The 25,399-nt window shown below is 43.5% G+C and overlaps 1 protein-coding gene across 2 annotated transcripts in view; it reads right to left on the bottom strand.

Annotated features, from left to right (window-relative positions):
* Positions 1-23,028, bottom strand: part of LOC148030213 (tRNA ligase 1-like) — a 222,489-nt gene extending 199,461 nt beyond the window's left edge. The window contains exons 1-7 of one of the 2 annotated variants that reach the window (XM_087686482.1): positions 22,944-23,028; positions 22,704-22,864; positions 21,718-22,065; positions 21,402-21,452; positions 20,632-20,714; positions 4,258-4,357; positions 4,023-4,101 (exon numbers count right to left, since the gene is read on the bottom strand). In XM_087686482.1, coding sequence (XP_087542608.1) covers positions 4,023-4,101; positions 4,258-4,357; positions 20,632-20,714; positions 21,402-21,452; positions 21,718-22,065; positions 22,704-22,727 — 685 coding nt within the window. In that variant the 5' untranslated portion in view covers positions 22,728-22,864; positions 22,944-23,028. Of the gene's footprint in view, positions 1-4,022; positions 4,102-4,257; positions 4,358-20,631; positions 20,715-21,401; positions 21,453-21,717; positions 22,066-22,703; positions 22,865-22,943 lie in introns of those variants that run through there. The other variant, XM_087686483.1, reaches the window with a different exon arrangement.
* Positions 23,029-25,399: the final 2,371 nt, after the last annotated feature.

Raw genomic sequence — 25,399 nt, 5'->3', positions numbered from 1 at the left:
GCGTAGGTCTAGGCGACGACAGGACGGGATGCACCGGCGGCACCATCGCCTCTCTCTCTCTCTCTCTCTCTCTCTCTCTCTCTCTCTCTCTCTCCACACACAAACAGGGAGTATTGATTAATCAAGCCGTTCAGATGAGCTGATCTAGATGTCCTAGGCCTTGACATAGATGCCAAGGACACCTTTGTAGGCAGATACAGGAGGCTATTGCACGGGCTAGAGCTAGGCCCTCCATATCCACATGAGATTGTACCACCATGAGCTAGAAAGAGTTCTATGTTTTACACATAGCTTTAGTTAGTTTCTTTCTCATTTACTTTATGCTACATATTTTGCTCAAGTTGTACCATCATACACGTCTGTAACTCATGGTCTCATAGGTCATTTTGGCCTTTTGTTGCAAATGTTAATACATACTTCAACAGCCTATGCTTTCCCACACACTTCACAATCAAATAAGCCTCCATGAGGTAATGTCCCACATAATGGCCCATATGATGATGAGTGCAAAGAGACACAAGCACATTTTCAACGACACATGGCACTTGGTATATGTACACCTAAGCGGACTAGAAACAAAAATATATTCCATGTTCTTGGGACAAGACAACAAGAGAGCATGGAAAAGGATGGATGAGAGCTAGCCACCTATACAGATTACTAGACCATATGATTAGCATGAATATGCTTGCACACTTTATGATGTTCCTAGCCAAGAGCCTATGCCACTCCCCTCAACCTAAAGACCAGTAAATTGCAAAAGTGAGAAATGGCATATGGAAACTGAAAAATGGGAAAGCCCAAGATCACGATGGTTTAGTAATAGAACACTTCACGCATGCTTGTGATATATTGGCACCACCGCTAGCTCACATCTTTAATAGGGCAGTCTGTGAGGGATTTCCAGCCAGTTGGTCAGATTGTACTATTGTGTCGCTCTATAAGAGTGGAGGCCCCACGCTACTTAGTAACTATCGAACTATCATGATTGAACACATACTAGCTAAAATAAATGGCTCTATTGTGGAACAAGCATTGAGTGAATGGACCGAGATGCATGGCTTGAGATCAAAAGGCCAAGCTGGCTTCAAGAGGGGATGTACAACTCTAGACCATATCTTTACATTGAGGGCAATCATGGAAGAAGGCAAGGCATTCAAGAAAAAGATCTATTGTTGTTTTGTGGATTTTCGCCAAGCCTTTAACACAATGCCACGCACTAGACTCATGAGAAGAATGCAAGACATTGATGTGCTCGTAGAGATACGGTAGAGTATCTATGCCTTGTATGAGACAATGTTAGGCAAAGTACGGACACCTAAGGGCATCTCAGATACAGTCAATAGCACCATAGGGGTGAAATAAGGCTGCCCACTTTCACCAACACTAATTGGGCTGTAGATAGATGAAATTTCAGAATATGTGGACAAAACTAGAGGGGCCGTAGCTAGCCTAGCTAGAGTGCTGATACAATTGCTGCTTTATCCAAACAATATTGTACTTATATCTCACTCACCTGAGGGACTAAATAGACATTTGGATGCATTATCTTTTTGCAAAGATAGAGACCTTGAGGTGAACCTTGGGAAAACTAAAGTTATGGTATTTAACACTTCAGCTGCTTTGGTGACAAGAGCTGAGCACCAATTTACTTTTGATGGAGAGCCAATGGAGATGGTCAAGCAGTATGTTTATTAGGGGGTCACATCGAAGGGACCACATTTCTCTTGGAGAGAGACATCAAAGGCTCCTTTGGCAAAAGCATATGCAACCTTAGGTGTATTGGAGAGACAATGTGCTCACATACAATTTCATGAACTGCGCACCAAACTTTGGCTTTTTGACACCCTGGTTACACCCACACTCCTATATGGGGCAGCTATTTGGGGTCCGAGTCTCTTCCACATGAGGAGACAACCTTTGAGAGACCAAGATGGACCATAGAAGGAATACTATGACAACTGGGAGCATATGGAAAGACCATTGATCATGATGATCTCATGTATGATATGAGCGAAGAGCTCGAACCCACATGAGCTTATCATAGTTGAGTTGGAAGCATCACCCATGGTAGTTGAGGCCCTAGGTCCAAGCAATGACTTTCATACATAGACTATGGGAGCTCCCCTAAGATAGATACCCACAACTAGCCCTGGCCTCTTCTAAACAGCTAGTAGCAGATAGTGACAAACATTGTTGGTATGCTCAAATGAGTAGATGGATGAGTTCACATGGGCTATCGATTGATAGACTACCCCCCTTTGCCTATAGATCGGATTGTCCTACACTTAACCTACGTCGATCACAACTAAACCATGTGATCAGACCAAAACATACTGAGGTTAGATACGGAGAAGACTTGGATCCGACCCTCCTCCCCCCATGGCACGAGGATGGCACACTACCAAACCCACTTCCTTCAGGTATCTAAGGATGGTTTTATCACTTGAGCCAATTACATGGATGCACAATTGTCTCATGGATTGCGCACAATTATTGGTTAGATCCGCACCTCATCCCACCACCCGAGGATTGAGACAAGTAGATGGGAGGGCATACAGATAGAGGAACACTTATGCCCACTATGTGACAAAGAGCCAGAGACAGAGAAACACTATATCTGTCAATGCACGATATATTATGATATAAGAGACAGATACCATAGTCTATTTCGAGAGGGTTTCGGACCCTTGAGATGAATCATGTAGTTCGAGGATCAAAGATGCCTGGGTTTCTTCCTCTTGGAGCTCCAAAGGTGCAAAGTAGCTATTCTATGGAGCAGAAAACCCCCACATCTTGGCTCACACAGACAAAGAGTGATCACTGACTTCTTCACTGCTACATGACCGAGTATGGCACATACCACTGCTACTGCCACACAAGCTATAGGAGTACATCATCATTGAACCTCATCTTTTTAGGTGTCCCTTTGGATAGAGCAACCAAATTAGAGCTATCATTGAGCGCCATAGGAGACAAATGCCGAGAAGCTTCGGCCATGCAGAGTACATCTCCTTAGAGGAATGACATCTCATTGACGAAGAGTTTCCTTTTTCTACTTTTACTTGTAGATCATCAACATGTTTTCTTTTATAGGACACTATCTCACTTTTGAGTCTTATAGGCATGTTTTTCATCTTTTCTCATTCTAGATGATAAACACATCATTGTATGTATTGCTTTGGTCTCATAGGCCACATTTGCCTTTTAGAGACATTAATATACTCTTTCTTTCTCCCATCCCCCCCCCCCCCCCCAAAAAACCGAAAATTCCATATGCCTGATCCAAACATATAGCATGAAGCATGGACTATCTTTGTTCTAATCCACAATGTGGGTCTACCATTACATGTGGCCACTCACTCACACTGGCTAGCTCTAATGCACTATTCTAGATACCTTTCAATTTTTAGAGAAAATAAATTGGTAGAATATACAAACTTTATCAAAAGGCTACAAGTTCTTTCTCTATTGAGATGTGATATAAGCACATTTCTTTCCTATCTCCACATTAAATAGTTTCCATCTCAAGTTTTCACTTTCCACACACTTCTGCATACAAACATTTCGAGGAGGGGAAGGGAAAGAGAGGGGAAATGTGAACAAGAGGAGATACTACATTAAGTTCTTCGCTCTTCACATTCTATTTCATAATAAGTTCTTGAGATATGTTTCAAAACTTTCATCAGGATATTTAAAGGAGGGACCAATATTACCCATGGGCTCCCACATGTTCATTAGAATGATCTAGATTGACTGCTGGACATCATTCATGTCAGAATTCATGTCATGCTTATAGCTAATCTAAACATAGCATGGTTGTATCAACATGCATAAACTCCCTAAGCAATCTCTTCTCAATTCAATATATAGAGGAACTCTCACAAAGCAGAATCACCAACATTATTATAAAACATTAACAAATGTCTTCTCATTTAGGAAAACTTAAAGCCAACAGATTACAATTTCATTCTAAATTGGCACAAGTTTATTTACAACAGCCTTAAACCAAGTGCACGAACCATAATCTTGCAAAGGCCGTTGCCCATGGTCACCCAGTACAGCTGTAACAAGCTCCATGGAGATACATACACGCTCTTTCTAAACAAGCAAAGCAGCATTAGGTATCTAAAAGTCAAAGAAAGCACAAACTCCTTGTTCCACTTAAAACCCCTCACTGCACCACCCTCCCTCATAGACAAAGATGCATTTATGAATCTCAAATTAGCACAAAGCAAATCAGGTAGACTCTTATACCTCCAAAAAAGAATTGAATTCCCTTTGTTTCTCACTGGCCTGAGCACCCCATGCTTCTTGTAAAGTCCTTCCAAGCACAAACACTCCCACAGCAGTATACCTGCAAAAGACCCATGTAAACAAAAACTATCATATCATCCACACTCAACTATATGATTAACTTAAAGTTTATCCATGACCCATCCAACATATAATGTGATGCCATATATAAGAACATGCGTCTAGTTGCCAATGCTGCTTGAAAATCATGAAATGAGCAGACGACCAACAGATTAGCAAAGTATTTTAATCATAGTAACAAGGGATAGGTCTTCCGCGGTTAAGCTAAAAAGGAGCATTTCACATTAAACCTTGATTAGCTCACTTAAACAGCCCCAAAACTCAAAGTTAATGCTAAAAAGAGTTTTTGTGTCCCATACTTTGGTTGCTCACACCCAAAAGATGTCCTAAAAGCTGTCTTAGGCACATTTTCTGATCTAATGCGTATCTGATAATACCCACTTTTCAAATCTATACGGCTAAATATAGCTGCCCCCTGCAATCTACCCATAATAACATTCATTTGAGGGATTTCTTTATAATGATCTTACTCAAAGCATGATAGTCAATGCACATACACCATGAACTATCCTTTTCCTACACCAAAAGCATTGGAGAACAAAAAGGAGACTAGCTAGGCTAAATCAGCCATTTTTCTAACTCCTCATTCACATAACTCATAATCTTCTCCTGCTGAGCTACAAATTATGTAGGGTGCCTTATTAGATGGGCTACATCCAAAGATAATATCTATGTCATAATCTTTAGACCTTTAAGGTGATAGCTACCCTGGAAGTGACTAAGAGAAGCAATCAGCATACATTTTCAAAAATGACATGCAATCCTTCTCTAACTTAGACATATTCCCAACATTCTCACTATCATCTTTATCCTTAGTAAAAACCAAATACGCTAAAAGATGATTTTTCATTACTTTAGAAATAGCAACTGCAGATACAACAAGAACAGATTCCATTTTCAACTTTGCATCAAGTGTAAGTGTCTTCCCCTTATGCTAAATAGTAATCTCTTTTGTATGTGAATCAATCACTACATGCATATGGTGATACCATGGCATACAAAGCAATACATCACAACCCTCAAGTGAGGCAATGAAGAACTCTTCGCTATCCACATATCTATATACATGCAACCGAAGGTTTCCAATGAGCGGTGTCATAGATTCTGCATGGCCTTTACATGCCATTCCAACTTCCCCCATGGTTCCCATCTCATCCCCTCTAATACCTAAATAGGCTGCCATGTCTACAGAGATGATGTTGGCTTGTGCACCATTATCAAAGAATATCAATACATACTGATCTCTAATTTTGCCCCCATGCTTTGCACAACTCAACAACATCATCATTGGTCTGATCATTAACAACATCGAGCACCAATCCCACTGATGTTTTGGGCTAATCACTAAGAACATCGGGCACCCACTGATGTTTTGGGCTTCTTTCCCTTAGGACCTCCCTGATTTTCTGATTTCCCAACTTACTACCTATTGAGGCAATCCCTTGCAATGTGAACATCGTGGTCACAAATAAAGGATTTATTTACAGCCATCAATTCCCTACCTTGTACCAATGTTTTCAAGCCTTTTCTTTGCTGTTATGGCCTCTTTTCAAGCTGGTTTTCAGGTCTGCCCCTTTTCTTAGCCTTAAACAACTTTTTATTCAGCTTCTCTACTCTCTCTAAGAGCCCGAATCCTTTCCATGCAGCAAGGCATCTATTGTAGTAATAGTCTCTATAAGCCGAGACATGCTAGAGACTGTGGATTTAATGCAAAAATCCTTGATTCCTATGGACAGCCCACAAACATATTTTTCTACTTGCTCATGAAGGGGTACGGGGCAATAAGAAGTGACATGTAGCAATACATCCCAAAACTTCTAATTGTGCTCCAAATTCTTGCATTCCTTAGTAACCAACTTAGTCCAAGTTGTCATGATATCCACCTCAAATGTACTTGTCATCTAATTCAATGCAAATATTTGCTTGAATTGTACTCATGTTGATGGTGCTCTATCTTGCATCAAAAGAGTGGACCACCACTACAATGCATGCCCCTTGAAATTGCATTTCAAATATTTGAGAATTTGGTTAAGTATCCCCCTGAATAGGTTGCATCAAACTGTTGAATGAAAGTCGAAGCTTTCAGCCTATCTTCTGCACCACTAAAGGACTCAGACATCACTGCTTCTCCACCCTCATCATAGTTTGCTGCCCCTTTGGGTGTCAAGTCATCATACACTGGCTGCTGCAAAAAGAATGCATTTGCTGAATTTACATCAAAACCCTTTGATGCTCCTTTGGGTGTCCAATCATCATACACACTGGCTGCTACAAAAAGAGTGCATTTGCTGAATTTACATCAAAACCAACACCAAATGGAGCATTTGCATGACTAGCACTCATTCCTTGAGTCCCATAAATATTCAAGGATGCAGATGCATCACTGAACATGCTGCTTTGTGCCCCAAGCATCGAGCCAATGCTATCATACATAGGATTTTGCACATTTCCAACCATATCCGAACACATTGGGCCTTGCACACCATGCAATGACTACTGTATACCATAGGGATTTATGCCATGCATTCCCCTATGTGGTCCCTATCCAACCATAGCATGAAAAATTGTGCTACTACCAAAGCATTTTAGCTGCCCCATCATAGCATGCATGCCTAGCTCTCCAAAATCCATTGGATTGGCACTTCCATGATGGCCTTGCATTTGCATTCCTTGCCCCGTGGGTACCATATATTTTGCTTCATTAGCATCTTTGGGAGCTTTCAATAAGGACTTTGGCATTACCTTCAATGCACTTTGCTGTCCCGAAAGTATGGAAGACAACTTCTTCTTCTTGCCCTTGCTATCCTTCTTTTGAGTATTCAAAAATCAAGTGAACTGAGAATCCTTTGCCAATTCAGTAAAAAGATTTGTTGTTGTCCTCATCTGATTCTTGAACTGGTCATCTGATTCTTAAACTGGTCATCAAATTCCTCTTTTGCTGTTCATAAGCCTCACTATGCCTTCAAGGCCTTGCGCCTTGCCCAACAGCAATATTTTCAGCCTATTGTCCATGGTCTGAGCCTTGTCCAAGATCAAGCATTGCATTTCCTTTTTTCCCATGTGAGTATTCGCACTGAGAGGCATCATCACTACTTAATCCCATCTCACTATATGAAGACATATTGCTGTAATTTCTCAATTGAGAGTAAAAACCAACACTAGCACAAAGCTTTGGCTTGCAATCCAGTCCCTTGCGCCCATCAAATCAAGGGATTGAGTGGTATTCCGGCAATGGAACCATGAAACTAGCCTTTCTTCTTGGAGAGGGTGGTATTTCCCTAATCAAGCACTTAATTACAGCAATCAAAAAATAAATATAAATTGAAATGCACAATTTACCTGAATAATCTTGGACATTGGACACCCTATTGTCAAGACCTAAAACTAGCACCCCTTTCGGTATTTCTTTGACTTCAATTGCCAATGGATTGATTGCAAGCCGAGATTCCACAATCTCCTTGGCTAATCCAAAAGCCCCTTGCTGGTCCAACAATCAGCAAACAAATTGGGTACTTTGCCCCTTGATTTCACCCAAGGCTTGCTCTAATTGGACCCCAACTAGTCAAATGTTGCCCCAAATTTGCAATGGGTGGCTAGGCATCTGAAATCCCTGACAATTCAACAAATTGCAACAACTAATTTCAGTATACGATGCCTTCTCCTATTGGCATGAGTCCCGAGGTGGCTACTAAACCCTAATTTTTGAAGAAATTTAGGGTTTACAACAAAAATCCCTCTGTTGTCCTCCAAACATGGCTGAGATCTCCAAATGGCTGAGAAATACTTAGATCTACCAAGAATGGGCTGGAATAGGTGAGAGAATGCCAGACGGAGAAATTTCAAAATTTCCACACACGAAAACCCCTAAACCTGACTATAGCCTGCACCAATCAACATTTAATGCCGTCACCTATTGCCTAAAGCCTCCAGAATGCTATTGCTTATTGGCTGAATGCCATCATCTGCTACTGATGAAGGTCTTCTTGCTATCATTGGCCCCAGAATGGCTCTTGTTTGCTGTCCCACCCTCCAATGACTATGTTCTCTGCAAAAAATTGAACCAGCAGCCTCTTCTTCTCTCTCAAGCTCCAAATTGACTAAACGATTGAGATCAAGCTAGAAGAACGTTTTCTCAGTTTGCATGGGCATTTTTGCCTAGTGACAACCTTCTAAACCCATTTTTCAGCATTATCTAGCCATTAAATTAATTTTCAAAATTAAATAATTCTAAAATTAATTTCAACCCTTCTGATCCTATCGAAAATTAAATGTGTCCATCTATAATTAAATTGCAACCTAGAGTGATCCCCAACCTCTATTGACTCTTGGACTGGCATTAATTAATTAATTAATGCTAGTCCTTAGTGTCACCACTAACACTTATTGACCAAACAATTGTCCTAGGATCAAAACTAACACCAACTAACCAACAAATCCCAATTGGCATAACTTATCACAACTTTTGCCTTTGATACTGCATCCTCAAGAACCTTAGCCTGTTATCATGAAATAATTGCCATGTGCAACACGTGTACTAAACAACCTTGCACATTTGATTAATAACTTACTCAAATGTTATCAATAAGATTAAAGCATCTCAAATTTACATGTCCTCGTGACAAACCACCGATCTCAATGCTATGATTTGAAACCAATGTTACGTCCCTCTGGGATCCAACATGCACATGAGACATGATGAAAGCCAAACTCACCATAAAAGAGACTGGACATCAAACTCACTTTCCAACTATAGAGCCAAATGGACTCACCCCCAAGCTTGAGAGCTAGCAACATTCCAAGTCATGACCGCATCCTAAGGGTTGGCGTCCCATACCACCAACCCACACGATCCCAGTGTAGTGTATCGGCCAATGGGCCAAGAGTCCAAGAGTGGTGATCATACAATGAATGTGCACAACAGGGCCTTGACTCCTATAAATAGGGCTCGACTACCCTAATCCCAAAGTGTCCTCAATGCATTTGCACTAAATCACTTCGTAAGCACCGTGACTGATGGTACTAGTGCCTATCCGAATGTACAACTGGAAGGTGAGTCTAATGTCCAGTCCCTTTTATGGTGAGTTTGGCTTGCGTCATGTCTCGTATACAAGTTCGATCCTAGAGGGACATAACATTGAAGAATTATTTTCCTCACTTCATCTCCTTCAGGATATTGCTAAGAAAACAATCATTCATAAGGGGGGGAAGGGTTATGTCTCCGGAGTCTGGATATTCCGATGGGTGCTAGTTGCATTGGTCACGGTGCTTATGAAGTGACTTGGTGCAAATGCACTAAGATCACTTTGAGGTTAGAGCAACCAAGTCCTATTTACAGGTCTCAAGGCCTTACCATATCTATTCATTGCATAATCACCACTCTTGAACTCTCGGCCCGTTGGCCAACGCATCCGTACACCAATATGATGGGGCTGGTGGTATGGGATACCAACCGTTGGGATGTGATCACAACCTGAAATGCTGCTAGCTCCCAGGCTTGCAGGTGAGCCCATTTGACTCTATGGTTGGGAGATGAGTCTGATGTCCAATCCCTTTTATGGTGAGTTTGGCTTGCATCATGTCTCATGTGCAGGTTGGATCCTAGAGGTGTCAGAGTGCAGCGGTGCGGAAGCGTAGGACTGAGAGAGAGAGAACGCAGAGAGAGAAGGGAGAGAAAGAGACAGTGTACACTGAAGATTTGCTGTATAAAGAATGCTGAATACAAAGATATACACGGGCGTAGTGCGCTGGACTGCGTGTCTCCACCTCGACGATGCGACCTGCTGTCCACCTCGAAGTCTGCTGCAGTCTGCACTGTCTGCTGTCTGAAATTTGCGAACAGAGACAGAGATCTGCACGGCACCGGTCTGTAATCTGCGACAGAGAATGATGGCCAGACTGCTGAAAACGTCAGCAATAAATAGGCGAAAAACTGCCTGGAATGGGGCGCCAAAATAGGGCGCAGCCAGGAATAAAATGGCTGCAGGCAGTCGGACTGCCACGTGGCAGTCCGACTGCACAGTCCGACTGTGCAGCTGACTGTGCAGCTGGTCCGACTGCTGGACCAGCTGTGCTGCTGCCTAAAAACAGGCTATGAACTCTAACACCCCCACTCAGAGCCTGGACAGGGCAGAAGCCTGAGGGATCTGGAATGTTGCCGAAGTAGAGCCTGAGGAAACGAAACGCCTTCGTAAACAAATCCGCAAGATTATCCTCCGTCTTGCAATACTCCACAGTGATGGTCTCATCCAAAAGCTTTTCTCGGATGAAGTGGTACTGGATCTCAATGTGCTTCGTCCGGGCATGAAAAACAGGGTTCCTTGCCAAGGCAATGCAACTCTCATTGTCACATCGCAGTAATGTAGGACGAGTCTGGGGGCACCCAAGCTCCTCCAACAATCTCCGAAGCCACACAACCTCGCATGTGGTGGAAGATGCGGCCTGATATTCCGCCTCAGTAGACGAAAGGGCTACCGTGGGCTGCTTCTTGCTACTCCATGAAATAACACCTGCACCCAAAGTAAAGCAGTAACCTGTTGTAGACCGCCTGTGGTCCACGTCACCGGCCCAATCCGAGTCGCTCCAACCTGCAAGTACAAGATCTGACCCATCTGTCCCTGCGGGGTAATGAATCCCCAAATCAGACGTCCCCCTTAGATACCGAAGTATCCTCTGAGCAGCCTGCCAATGCACCGTCTTAGGTTCACTCATGAACCCTGCCAAGAGGCCAACAGCAAAACATAGATCAACCCTGGTGTTGAGAAGCCAAATCAAAGACCCTATCAACTGTCGATAGCGGAAAGCATCCGCCAAAGGAGAAGCTGAGTGGGAAGTGGCCTTCCAGTTCGGATCCATAGGAGTAGAGAGGGCCCGACAATCTTCCATCTCAAAAGACACCAAGAGCTCCTGTACATATCTCTGTTGGGAGAGAAAGATCCCCCTCTGAGACTGAAAAATCTCATGTCCTAAAAAGAAATGGAGTAGCCCCAAATCCGTCATCTCGAACGTCCGATGTAAAGCTGACTTTGTCTCCTGGACCTGCTGTGCATCATCACCTGTGACAATCAAATCATCAACATATAATACAAACAGCACACAACCATCCTCGGAAGTGTGAACATACAGCTGCGGATCGGCCTTGGACCGCCGATATCCCAACTGAGTCTGGAGGAACGAATCAATCTTCTCGATCCAAGCTCGCGGGGCCTGCTTGAGACCATACAGGGCCTTCTTCAACCTGTAGACTTTCCCGTCCGAAGAACCAAAGCCAGGAGGCTGCTCAACGTAGATCTCCTCCTTCAAATCACCATTCAGGAAGGCCGACTTCACATCCAGCTGATAAACAGGCCATCTCCTATGGCCAGCCAAAGCAAGAACAGCTCTAATGGTTGCCATACGAGCTGTAGGGGCAAAGGTGTCATGACAGTCAATCCCTGGGCGCTGGGCAAAACCCTTAGCAACAAGGCGAGCCTTGTGCTTATCCAAAGTACCATCACTGAGATATTTGGTCTTGAAGACCCACTTGACTCCAATCACCTTCTTCTTCGGGGGGCGTGGCACAAGTGACCAAGTGCCATTCCTCTCAATAGCCTCCAACTCAGCTTCCATAGCTTTCTTCCATGGGGCGGACTGTAAAGCCTCCTTCACGGAGGTGGGCTCTCGATCCTGCATAACTCGGGACATCAAACAATAATTGGAGCACACAAGCTCCGAAGAATGCGCCTGGTGCCTCCGTGACCGCCGCGGACCATCCTGCGGTCCCCACTCCTCAGGAACCCCCTCGATCCCTGAATCACGGAGTGTGTCACGGGCCCAGCGAGGAGGAGGCCGAACCTCCCCTCGTCGTTCTCCATCAGTAGAAGACTCTGGAATGTCCACCAGTGGTAACTCCTCAGAAGGATCCGGTGGAACAGGAGACTCTGTGTCAAAAACAGAATCATAATCAAACGGCACAGGCTCCAGTGGAACTGTAGAAGGAGCCAAACTCTCCCCTGGATCTCCAAGAACGGGATGCTCCTCACCCGTTGAAGAAGCCGGAACCTCCACAAACCGCACATCACGGCTAGTATATACATCCCGCTTGACGGGATCAAAGAGTCGGTAGCCTTGGGACTGGGAGCTGTAGCCAACAAATACCTGTTTGCGGGAAGCCGCTTCGAATTTGTCACGGTGAGCTTTGGGAATGTGAACATAGGCATCACACCCAAAGACCCGAAAGTAAGAAACATCTGGCTTCGACCCAAAATACGCCTCAAATGGAGTCATCCCTTCCACGGCCGAAGTAGGTGATCGATTAAGAATGTGGACTGCAGTAGCCACAGCCTCGGCCCACAGAACCTGGGGGGTCTGTCGGTGCTCCATCATGGTGCGCGCCATCTCGATCACACTGCGGTTCTTCCATTCGAGAATACCATTTTCTTGTGGAGTATTCGTATTGGCAAACTCCTGGTGAATTCCTCTATCTGCACAAAACCGAGCAAATTCATTAGAGACAAATTCACCTCCCTTGTCGGATCGCAAGGTCTTCAACTTCCGGCCTGATCGGTTCTCCTCAAAGAGAAGCCAATCCTTGAAGTGCGAGAAAGCTTCTGATTTTAGTGCCAAAAAGTAGGCCCATGTCATCCTGCTATAGTCATCCACGATCAGCATGAAGTACGAGCTCCCACGCAGGGACTCAGTCCTCATAGGGCCACATAGATCCGTAGATACTAACTCCATTGGTGAAGTAGACCGCCGCGAAGCGGTGTGGGGAATGGCATCCCTATGCTGCTTCCCCCTTATGCAGGAGACACATGGCTGCTGGCTCACCACTATATCCGGCAACCCTCGAACAAGCTGTCCCCGTGACGCCTTCCGAAGATAGTCATAGTTCAGGTGACCAAACCTAGCATGCCATAATTCAGACTGTGACTGTGAGGTAAGAAGAAGAGTGGAGAGGGCAGTGGAAGACTTCAGTTTGTAAATGCCGTTCTCCTCATATCCAGATGATAGAACCTTCCTCGATTCACGATCAAGGACTCGCACTGTAGAACTGTCAAACTCCACCAGAAGACCAAGGGAACAAATCTTATGGACTGAAAGGAGATGGTACCCCAATCCTGGTACATGCAAAACCTCTGAAGTATGGGTGCCACCTCGTCCATCCGGAATAAGCTGCATCTTACCCCGACCTGCAACAGAAACTGAAGAGCTGTCTCCAATGAGAACCTGCCCACGCGAAGGTCGCAGCTGGGCAACACCATCTGATGAAGGAGTCATGTGCCGTGAGGCACCACTATCAATAATCCACTCTCGAGATTGGGAAGCCGCCATCGCAGCATCAGAAGCATTCGGTGAAGCGTCCTCAATGACAACTAAGTGTAGAAATGCAGCTGATGAGGGTGCAGCCACCACTCCAGAATCCTTGGTTTCCTTCTTCTTGGTGTCCTTCGAGTCTTTGTCAGGGCAATCCTTCTTCCAATGGCCAGTCTTTCCACAAATATGGCTTGTGGAGTCTTTGTCCTTGTCCTTCTTGGACTTGTTATCCACCTTCTTCTTCTTTTGGTCCTTCCCCTTCTTCTGAGAGGCTTGACCTGTCAACGCCTCCGTCTTGGAAGCATTCTGTCCCTTTAACTGTTCCTCTTGGTCCAAGACCATAGGAACCAACTCCTCCCACCGAAGAGTAGACTCTCGCCCCGAAGCAATAAGGGCAGAGTAAAATGTACCGAATCGTAGCGGCAACTGGGACAAGAGTGTAATCGCCATGTCTTCGGAGGAGATCGGCTTCCCCGCATTCTGAACCTGCATCTGTAGCTGCCTTAGCTTGTTAATGTGTTCCCTTAGCAAAGAAGACTTATTGACAGACAAGGTTCGCATTTGAACCTCCAAAGAAACCCTCTTCATCAGGGTCATCCGATTGTACATTTGATCAAGCTCCAGCCATATCTCACGAGCCACCGTCAAGTGCTCGATGTGAGCGATCACGGCTGTAGTGCATGATAGAAAGAGAAAGGATCGAATCCTGGCATTCAGTTTGTCCCAATGAGACTGGGCCCTGGCCAACTCCGCACGAGCATCGGAAGAGAGTTTGGACTCATCTCTTACCGAAGGCCGGTCAATATCTTCCTGTACCAACTCCGCCAAATCATAGGACTCCAGAATGGCCAACATCATTACGCGCCAAATGCGGTAGTTGTCTCCGTCGAGCTTCTGATCTGTAGGAAGAGCCGGTAGGACAGGCACCTTCCGGTCCATAATCGCCTGGAACTCCAGGTCCATCTCTGTAGACATCTTCACCTGCAATGCCTTCTCAAACGCAAAAGCAGCCCCCTCTGACTGAGTAGACTCAGCCTGCTAAGGCTCTTCAGCGTCCTGAAGCTTCTTCACCCGCCGGAGGCGATGAAAAAGCAAAACCTGCACTTTTAGGTTGAAAACTCAAACTTTCTCCGCGTCAAACAGCAGTAAACAGCAGCAAATCCACCACCTGTACTCCTTTCCTGTGCGCCCACACTCGTTTCAGCCTTGTTCCAAGGCGCAGCCCTCCTGTCTGCCCTTAAACGCAAAAAACGCAAATTTGTGTCGCGATGGAAACTCCACTTCAGGTTGATTCTGCGCTCAGTCAGCCCTCAAACACTGCTCTGATACCATGTCAGAGTGCAGCGGTGCGGAAGCGTAGGACAGAGAGAGAGAACGCAGAGAGAGAAGGGAGAGAAAGAGACAATGTACACTGAAGATCTGCTGTATAAAGAATGCTGAATACAAAGATATACACGGGCGCAGTGCGCTGGACTGCGTGTCTCCACCTCGACGATGCGACCTGCTGTCCACCTCGAAGTCTGCTGCAGTCTGCACTGTCTGCTGTCTGAAATCTGCGAACAGAGACAGAGATCTGCACGGCACCGGTCTGTAATCTGCGACAGAGAATGATGGCCAGACTGCTGAAAACGTCAGCAATAAATAGGCGAAAAACTGCCTGGAATGGGGCGCCAAAATAGGGCGCAGCCAGGAATAAAATGGCTGCAGGCAGTCGGACTGCCACGTGGCAGTCCGACTGCACAGTCCGACTGTGCAGCTGACTGTGCAGCTGGTCCGACTGCTGGACCAGCTGTGCTGCTGCCTAAAAACAGGCTATGAACTCTAACAAGAGGGACATATCACCTCGTCATTCATGAATTCAGCTTTGCAAGTTTCAACACACTCTGACGTGCAAGTACTCTTCTCTGTCTTCTGGTGCTACCTTCCATTATCAGCCTAATCCAGGACCCTCGTTAATGCCTTGGGCTATGTGCAAAGATTGATCATTCCTCTTTGTATGTAGCATTGTTTTGGAGTTCAATGCAAATTTTCTCCTTCCATTCTCTTCTTCCATTGCAATCTTTCTCTTTCCTTCTCTCTCCATATTCATGTTTCCTCCATTACACTCACACTGCATTGGTGGCTAGCTTTTTCCCCCGCTCTTCCAATTGGGAAGTGTGGAATCTTTCTTCTTCATCCATTTGCATAGTGGACTACTATCCTAGTGCTTCACGACTAGCATATAGCCATCTCTCGAGGTTGAGATCCACACTTGCCTATGCCACTTGGTCAACATAAGAGCCCTCTCCCAAGATCGAGTACACACACATTCCACATACCAAATGGTTGATTTTCCTTTGGCTCTTCCAGCTAAGGGATGTCATGTCTACCTTCATTACAAACCTCCATCATCTTCGTTCTCGGCACCCCACAAAGTCCTGTGAAAAGTGGATGTAGCAATGGAAGCAAAGAAGAGAACTCAAAAGAATGCTCGAGAAACAGAATTCATATACCAAACACAAGACAACCGCATACAACAGTGAGTCACTAGCTGCATGGGCATTGGCACCAGCTCTCTCTCTCCAACAAAACCTCAGGTGACGAATGATAGACTAAGAAGGGAAGCCCAGAATATATAGGCAAAAATAATGCCATAAGTGGTAGCAAGTCGACTAGTATAAAATGCCTAAATAATCATCATAATGACTAAAATAAAATGCCTAAAATACCTCGTAATATCAAGAATAGCCCAAACTCACACATGAGCTGACCAGACTGCTAACACCCTCTCTCGAATCATGGGTGATCTAATACTATACTATGATACAATGATAATGACTCATTAGAGTCCATACAACAAAGACTACCAAAATATGACCATGGGTACCCAAGCAGTGGGTGATCAAGCCACCACCAGGGTACCTTGAAGAGCACCTGATGTTGATGTCAATCGTATCAACTCCTAAAAATAGAAAGAAATCATAGTATCTCTCTATGCGTGTCATCAATGCCTCGTAGTAGCATACAAGATTGTCCTCTAAAAAATGCCTCTAAGCATATGTGAACATGGATTCCCCACCTTTGACCAAGACCGCCAAAGTATTCCCTCATGTGAGCTAGGACTAGGAGCCAATTCCACTCTCTGTCAAGTAATAGCCCATCATGAACCTAGAAGTTAATCCCAGCTCCAAGAAGTTAAGCCCATCAGGAAAGTCCTTCTCTAGAACCTATACACCTGTATACCTCTATAGATGAGGCTAACTTGCCCAACCTCACTACCCTCTCACACTCCCTCTCTAGCATTGGAGGGTCGCAAAGGATAACCGCATCACCTACACTAGAAAGCAAGAGGGGCTACTTGCCCTTCCTTTTGTCTGAAGAATATGATCCTTTCCGCGCCTTGGCTAGAGGATCCAAGTTGGAGTTTGAGGAGGCAGATGACTCAAAAGAAGCAATCCATATCTTGTCGTTGCTACTATTGCTTCTCTTCTTCCTCAAAGCCACTAATTGTTTGCAATCCTTGCGCAAATGTCCCTTCTTACCATAGTGATAACATGGGAACTTCAACTTTTTCTTCTTGTTATCCCTCTCTGAAGCTGAAGAGGTCTCATTGCAATCACCAAGCCGAGATGGAAGCCTCCCCTATAACCGTAAAGATGTCTCATGCTTAAGCAACATTGAGGATATATGTAGAAAACTTACATGTATCAATGACGTCTAAGCCCTCAAAGCATTGGCCACTCCATCAAACTCCAGAGGGAGCTTGTAGAGCAAAGTCCCCACAAGATGAGCCTCGGGAAGACTGGAGTACATGTGTCAAAACTAATACTGTACCTCTGTGATACAGAGTAAAAATGACTAAATAGTATCCTTTTGCTCAAACTTCATCTATTAGAGCTCTCCATAAAGAGTAATGGCATGCATAGAAAAAGGAGCTTCATATAACATCTAAATTTTGCCCAAATCATGGGAGAAGTCCTACACATGGTGATCGCCAGAAAAACTTCTTGGGAGATGCAACAAAGAAGAGTAAAATATGAACGAGCATCATCAGTATCCCATGTGAGCACAGCTTCTTCATAGTTTTCCTTAGCAAAATCAGCTGAAAGAGGAGTAGAACGCTTACAAGCTCTAGATACAACGTACCATAACCGCTTCTGCATAAACCATGCTTTCATAACAGCACTCCATATTAGGTAATCAGGGCCATGTAATTTGTCATCGGTAGAACAGCCGGGGGGGCCATCTGGAGAGGATAAGAAGAGATAATAAAGAAAAGAAGAGGAGGAGAGAGAGAATATAGCCAAACCATCAGCACAAACTGCACTAAACAGAGTTCACACACAAGGTACACAAGCTGATCATAAAAACGACTGCACATACAAAGAAGAGATGGATTACAGCCAACATCCACTATCAAAAGCCGGAAAGTTCTGTTGCCCAGCCTGCAAAGGCATTAAATGCAGTAAACGCAGCAGCTGTGCAGTAAAACATGGACTAATCCGTAACTAAATAATGCAGAAATTGAAAACGCGGCCTACTGAACCAAAATTGCAGCCTGCAGAAGGGAAGAAACAGGGCGATTGGTAGCAAACAGTTGTCGCCAAGATGTAAAGCAGTCAAGGAAAGTCAATGATCAGTAAGGGAAGACCTGTAATCAGCAAAACATAGCACCAAGAGCGGAGATCCTGAAATTTGATACCACACCAAAAGTGGATATAGCAATGGAAGCATAAACAGATTCTGAAATAAACTATTGAACACAAGAACAAAAGAGAAAAACACAAAAGAACACTTCAAAGAAGAGAACTTAGAAGAATGTTCAAGAAACGGAATCCATATACCAAACACAAGACAGTCGCATACGACAGTGAGTCACTGGCTGCATGGTAATTGGCACCGGCTCCCTCTCTCCAAAAACACCTCAAGTGGTGAATGATTAACTAAGGAGGGAAGCCTACAATATATAGGTCAAAATAGTGCCATAAGTGGCAGCAAGTCGGCCAGCATAAGATACCTAAATAATCATCATAATGACCAAAATAAAATGCCTAAAATACCTAGTAATGTCAATAGCTCAAACTCACACAAGAGCTGACTAGACTACTAACAAGTTCAACTTTAAATCCTCCTCCAACTTCAACATCAACATCCATGGTTGAGAGGGGGTTTCTACCCTTCATTGGTACTTATAAGTTTCAACATTGACTTCAATATCGGCCTCCCTTCCCTATTGTACCTACCCTTTGCATTGCATGATCACCATCATCTTTGTAACAAGGCACTTCTCAACAAGTGAACAATTTCCCCACAAGGAATGCTATCCAAGTGGCACATTGCTATATCCACATTCTCATCATGTAGCATTCATCTATGCATCTCATTGTGCAGAGCACTCCTAAGCAGATCCTACATAGTTTCCTCTAATGGTTCTATTACCTCCACACTTTCATACTTTTTCACCCCTTTACTTCATTACTAACACCCTAGACAGGTGGTTGGGGTAGTCTATTGTTTTGTAATGTTAGATCTAACCAACCCTTTATTTCCAATTCCCCCCATGGGCATAGTTATTCAAAAACACCCACGAATGGCTACACATTGATTACATCAACACTCTTATAAGGAACTCTTATTTGCAAACTAAGCCTCTAAGACCAAAGGAGGAGACCTACAACAAACAGCCAATGCCAAACAGAGGAAAGGTTTATGATTGGTGACACCAAATAGAGAGACGCCTAGTGAAAAGATGATCTCTCAAATGATCGAGAGAAAGTCAACAAACACATAAGACATAGTTAAAAGTAGAGATAGATGCACCATCTATTGTGATTGAGCCTTTTAATAGATAGTGACTTTCATACATAACCTTTGGAGCCTCCCGATTTGCTTTAGACTTGTTGTAGAGTCATCTCAACAACTAGCATTGCAAGGCAATGCAAACTCGTGGCTGCAACTACATGGGCTAAACATGGATCACCTTCTACCTCTACAATACAGCCTACAATCCCCTTCCCTACAAGTTAATCAAGGGGAGCTCAACAGGATCATTTGGATGGGCATCATTCAGCTACACCCATGGGTCACTCTATTAAGCCACATGGGATGAAGATGGCTCTTTATTGAGAGCAACTTCTCTATCTATCAGCTAATGCTTTTGTGATTTACCCTTGGCACATGGACACACCTCTGTCATGAAGTATGATGTGCCATTGGTAAACTTTGCACATTCTTGAATCTAGTTGTACATAGCAACCAATCACAACAAAGTAGACTCCCTGTCCCTTGAGAATTGGATTTGCTGACTCTTCTAGCTTGAGCTAGAGACTGAGGAGCACTACATATGCAAATGCCCAAGGTCTTATGAGATCAAAGGGTGCTTCCAATCCTTGTTCTAATAGGATTTGGACCACAATCTAGGGTGATGGACTTTCCATATCAATGTTGCCTTGGACTCTTCCTATTTGAGTTGCATTCACATAGAGAGCACCTCATGTATTCCCAAACGAGGCACCTTGGGACGGTAGGGCAACACACTCTTATAGAATTTTTGAGAGCTGCATCTACAATTAAATACTTCAAAGCATCCCACCTCAAACAAAGTTGTAAATCCTCCAAGGGGAGTTACCTTGGTCAAAGGCCAGCCTTGTGATGCCATAGTTTTAGTCCTTGGAGAGAGGATTATATCAAATCCTTTTGCTCACCAGTTACTGCTTTGTTGCATAGACCGCGTTTTCACTCATTTTCATTTTTATTTAATTTTCTCATTATATGTTGCATAGTTTCATAATGCCCTTTAGATATAGATATGATTTGTTTTACACTTTCATTTAGAGGCTTGGATCTCATAGGCCATCCTAGCTTTTTGCAAACATTCTATTTCTTTCTTTTTGTGTGTGTGTGTCTGTAGATGTTATGGCCTTGTCTTTGACATAATATTTCTCCCTCCCTCTCCCCCTCTCTTGTTCAATGAGCAGCACTTACAAGTTCCCAAAACTGTTCTTTGCAAATGCCCCACCACAGTCACCCGCATACATAAAGAGAGATCCTGAGTGTTTCAACGAGACCTGCTTTGCATCCACAAAACAGACATTAGTGATATGCAAAAATAACAGTTTTCGTACTTAAAAACTGCAGAATTCAAGGCCCCCTCAGGTTGACAGCAATTGCAATCTCAGCATGTTCCCAAGTGCTCTACACTTATCTTAATTAATGCAAGGAGATGCTCTGATTTGATACATTGGTTTTCATCACATGCAGATCATTCACATGGCTGACATTGTAAAGATCAGGCACACATTATTAAGTCTGGTGATACATGCCTCCACATTATACGTGGCAATAATTTTTGTCTTTAAGACTATCCCATATCATTTTTTATATTTCCTGAACATTTTGGCCCGACATATACATGCTCTGGATAGAAATGAGGTCCCACCTAGACAACCCTTTCAGACAATCTAACTGCAATTCCACTGGGTCTTCTAAACTCTTGCTGGGTACAAAGTCTCCCCCTTTTGTACCCCTCGGTTCTTCTTTACTTTCCAAATGGCAACACATGTTACAACATAAGTATCACTTCACAGAACTATATTACCAACTTCATCGCTGCATGGCAGAACAGCTGTGAGCAGCATTGATGTATGCAAAATCATTAACTGAAGCCAATAGAATAGATGAGGACGATCGTTCACCCCACAAGTTCGTACTGACAGAAAAACCCTGAATTTGCAGATGAAGAATTCAGAACTAACCTCTAGCACTCCCTTGCCTGAATGGACAACATCAATCATCCTCGTGCGAATCTATTACCATCAAAAAAAAAACCACGATTATTCTCTGCCTGATGGCTGGCCCCATATATACTGCAATATTCAAGGACTAAAATCTGTCAGGTCAAGGTTCCCAACCCTTCCTCAGACCCTTCATTACTTACCAAGGGAGAAGAAGATTTTAAATGGTCCCACAAGTTACCACTAGAAGTGTTTCAATGGCTTACAAGAGTTGCGAAATCATCATACCATTAAACTTACATATGTAGTTATGAAAAAGTGAGTTGAATAGACTAACCTCTTGATCAGACTTTTCATTCTCAAATTTTGGGTAAAATGTTGCCCGGAATCGAGCTTGAGCCTGAGGACCTCTGATCCAATTTGTTGACTCCTGAATAACTGCTGATGTAGTTTCTGCATTTTCTTGCTCGTCAATTTCTTCAGCCCCCTGGCCTCTAGGAAGCCATTTTGCCCTCTGCATAGCATTAGGTCTGCTCAGTGCTTCACTATTACCTGGCCCTGGATAACCACTAGTGGACATCTCATCAGTAGCAGAATTTATCTGATATTGCCCTCTTCCAGATCCCTGATAGCCCATTCTTTGGGGCATAGCTCCTCTCCACGGACCTCTATAGCCTGCCTGTCCCTGCATTTAACCTCTCATAAGTGGTATTCATGCATGGCATTGCAATTTTTCCAGGATAACAAGGAAAATTTAATCCAAGACCGTGACCTTTGCAGCATCCTGTATTGATCGCTTGAAAAGAAAGCAATCATGAATCTTTCCAGCCTTAAGTAGATCAGTGAACTGGACAATTTCAACTTGAACAATGTGCATGAAACTGCCGGTAAATGCATGTGATTCAGATTGCCTATTCTCAAACGTCATTAGGCTCTCATTTTCCTAATCCTATCTCCTTTCGTCAAATGACAAGGATGAGTTTATTGCAATGAGCTCGAACTATGGCGATCATCCTTGAGTTGGCTCATGAAACTTTTCCTAGGTTACCTTATATGGACATGCAAGAGTCTTACAAACAAAGAAGGTCTGTGCTTAAAGCAGAAAGCACATAATCGTGACATGCAAAAGACAACCACCATTAAAGTTCAGGCGCACATAAGAGGAGATAGAATATCGTGTGCGCGACCAGAAAGAGAGGAGGCAAAAGACACATTTATTACAGCTACGTTGCCATGAAAGAAAACTTGACACGACGAATCAAGGAACCATAGATATCACGATGATCACCACCTGAACAGAGATCATAACATAGGAGGTCTCACCTGGTAGTGTTGTTGAGAGGCCATGTTGTTTTCCACGTCCAGACGATCAAGAAAGAGGTTCGCAAAGATTGGCTATGGCGGTGATATATGGGGCGTACCAAAGCTTCAAGGCGACTCACAGTTCATCGCACGTCTTTATTCTTGCATGTTCTACTCCTTTTCTAAAAAATGACATGGAACAAAGCATAAGGACACATAGACAGACTCATCAGAGGCGCACAAGGTGCTCTCAAGCATTACCGTATGTGACTTTTGTTGCTATTATTCTTGTCATTACCAGCATTGGCTGGTAGGCCGATGCCAGTCTAATGATGTTAACTTGTGGACAGATCAATTGCATTACGTTAAGTCCATCAGAGTTTATTATTAGGCCACACGTGGTAGCTCTTTTTCCCTCTCTTTGTTATCATCACTTTTGAATAGTTTTGAATTTCAACGATTCGCCCTCTACAAGCCCCCTCGTCCTGCCAATACTAATGTGCACATCGTGCACTCTTTTTAAGTTGTTCTAGTTTTTTTCTAATGCAAAATAGTTGTTTTAACTTGTGAGTATTCACTTCATCCATAAAGGGTAAGATTAGCCATTGCATCTTATCAAGACAGAATCTACATTCAAGAAGGAGCTTGAGAAGTCTACTTATTGCGTTTTAAGAGTTCTCTCTTTTACCTAACACCTTGAACAAAACATGTGTTGTAGCAAGGGCTCTACATTATGAGTGACCATTATGCCATTGGGAATTGTTTAACTTTCTCAAATGCTAAATCACTCTTAAATAGTCAAATAGACAAGATGGCCAACGCTTTAAGGATAGCCCAAATCTTCTCAAATTATTCTATTAAAGTTGCCTTTATTTCCAAGTAGCATTTGCTTCCAATTAACAAAAGGATGAGGCTTGTTTTCCATTGTGTAATCCCAAAGTGCCCAAATCTTCTTAGATTGCTCATTAAAGTTTCCTCTAACTTCAACTAGCTTCGGTTCCTAATCAACAAAGCATTGAAACCTAGCCTTTTCCATGTTTTTCATTATGTTATTCCAAAGACCCCTAACACCTCTCCACTCTTTAAAGAGGTGATTGGTGCTTTCATTAGCAATCTTGCAAAATAAGCACATGGGTGACAACCTTTTGAACCTGTAGAGCCTATCTCTAGTTGCTAGCTTGTTTGCTACCACTTGGCACATCAAGACATTTGGCTTATTTGAGGGAGTAAGGCACTACTAATTGGCTAGCCCAAAATTTCCAATATTTAAGTAGATCCCTCATAAGATTAGCTCAAGAGGTAGAGCATGGATCTTTAAGGTTATTTAAGACTACTTATAACCACTCCTCTTCCTAAGAATTCATTCTAGTAAGAGTAGCAACCTGATGAGGCATTAAAGAGGAACCAACGAAAGGATCCCATATGTGAAGCCACTAACAAAATCCTTTTATAGGCATACCCTTGAAGTTATTGGGTTTGATAGGTAGTTAGATAATTCATTGGTAAATGTTGTATCATTTAACTATATGCTAAAGTGTAGAAAAGGATTGTCCCTCCTATGAGGAGTTCCAAGCTAGCTAAGTTGAGATACCACCTCTTTTCATGTTTGTAGAAGAGTTTGAGTTACTAGTGATTCTATGCTTTGATTATGATCGGTATCTTAAAAAGCACATCATCCTAAGCACGATCATGCCATGTATGGAAGAATACTTGGCTTTTCTTATCCATTGTTGGGTTAGAATGGCCCAATAGTATCCATTATTAAGTCCTTTCAAAATATGAATGGAACTTGGTTCTTAAGGCTAGAGACTCACACCACCTTCAATATGTTTGTATAAATATTAGAATAGTTTATTTAGTTAGGAGTTAGAAAATAGAAGGTCGCAAAGCATGTAATTCATGCAAAGAAAGCAATAGCCCAAAAAGGGTGCTTCTTCAATGTATTTTGAGCACAAAAGCTAATGCAATTCCATAAATACATGCATGGGGAAGATGCTCATCCATGCATGTTGAATGGGAAGTAGAGCCCAGGAGGAAGAAGCTTGGCGGTGAGAGCTATGGCGGATGGAGAGCAAGAGCAAAAGAGAGAGAGACTCAAAAGTGGGAACTCCAACAACCACAATGTGTGGTTGGGCCTTCCATTATTCAAACTGTCACTAAAAGAATAAACAATAAGTGACTGTAACGGGCGCCCACCACTTGCAGTGTGCAATGGTGGGTACTGTTAGTGTAGTAAAGTGTAGTAATACATAGGCGGCTAGGCGGAGGCGCCTTAACCCCCAACAACCTCCCACTTAAAGGCGAATCTGCCCCAGTGAGAGAGAAAAAGAAAAGACAGTACAACATGTACACATGTACAACAGGATGAGGAAAAAGACGTCATCTCATCCAACGCCCATCAATCTCCTAAGGAAGGCAAAGCGCTCTATGGTGAGGCTCTTCTTGAGCAAGTTTGCAGGATTCTGCTCAGTTGGAATCTTGACAAGGTCAACAGACCTATCCTCAATGACCTCACGAATGAAGTGATACCTCACCTCAATATGTTTCATCTTTGCATGGAAGACCGGATTCTTGGCCACGGATTCTTGGCCAACTGAATGGCACTCATAGAATCCGAATGCAATGTAGGCATAGCATCTGTCATACCAAGGTCTGCAATCAAACGGCCTAACCAGATAGCCTCCTTGCAAGCCTCTATGGCTGCAATATACTCGGCC

Source organism: Lygodium microphyllum, chromosome 10 (assembly GCF_053477565.2).
Source record: "Lygodium microphyllum isolate KBCC chromosome 10, Lygodium_microphyllum_v1.1.10, whole genome shotgun sequence".
Classification (NCBI taxonomy): domain Eukaryota; kingdom Viridiplantae; phylum Streptophyta; class Polypodiopsida; order Schizaeales; family Lygodiaceae; genus Lygodium; species Lygodium microphyllum.
This window is presented reverse-complemented; position numbering and strand designations above follow the sequence as displayed.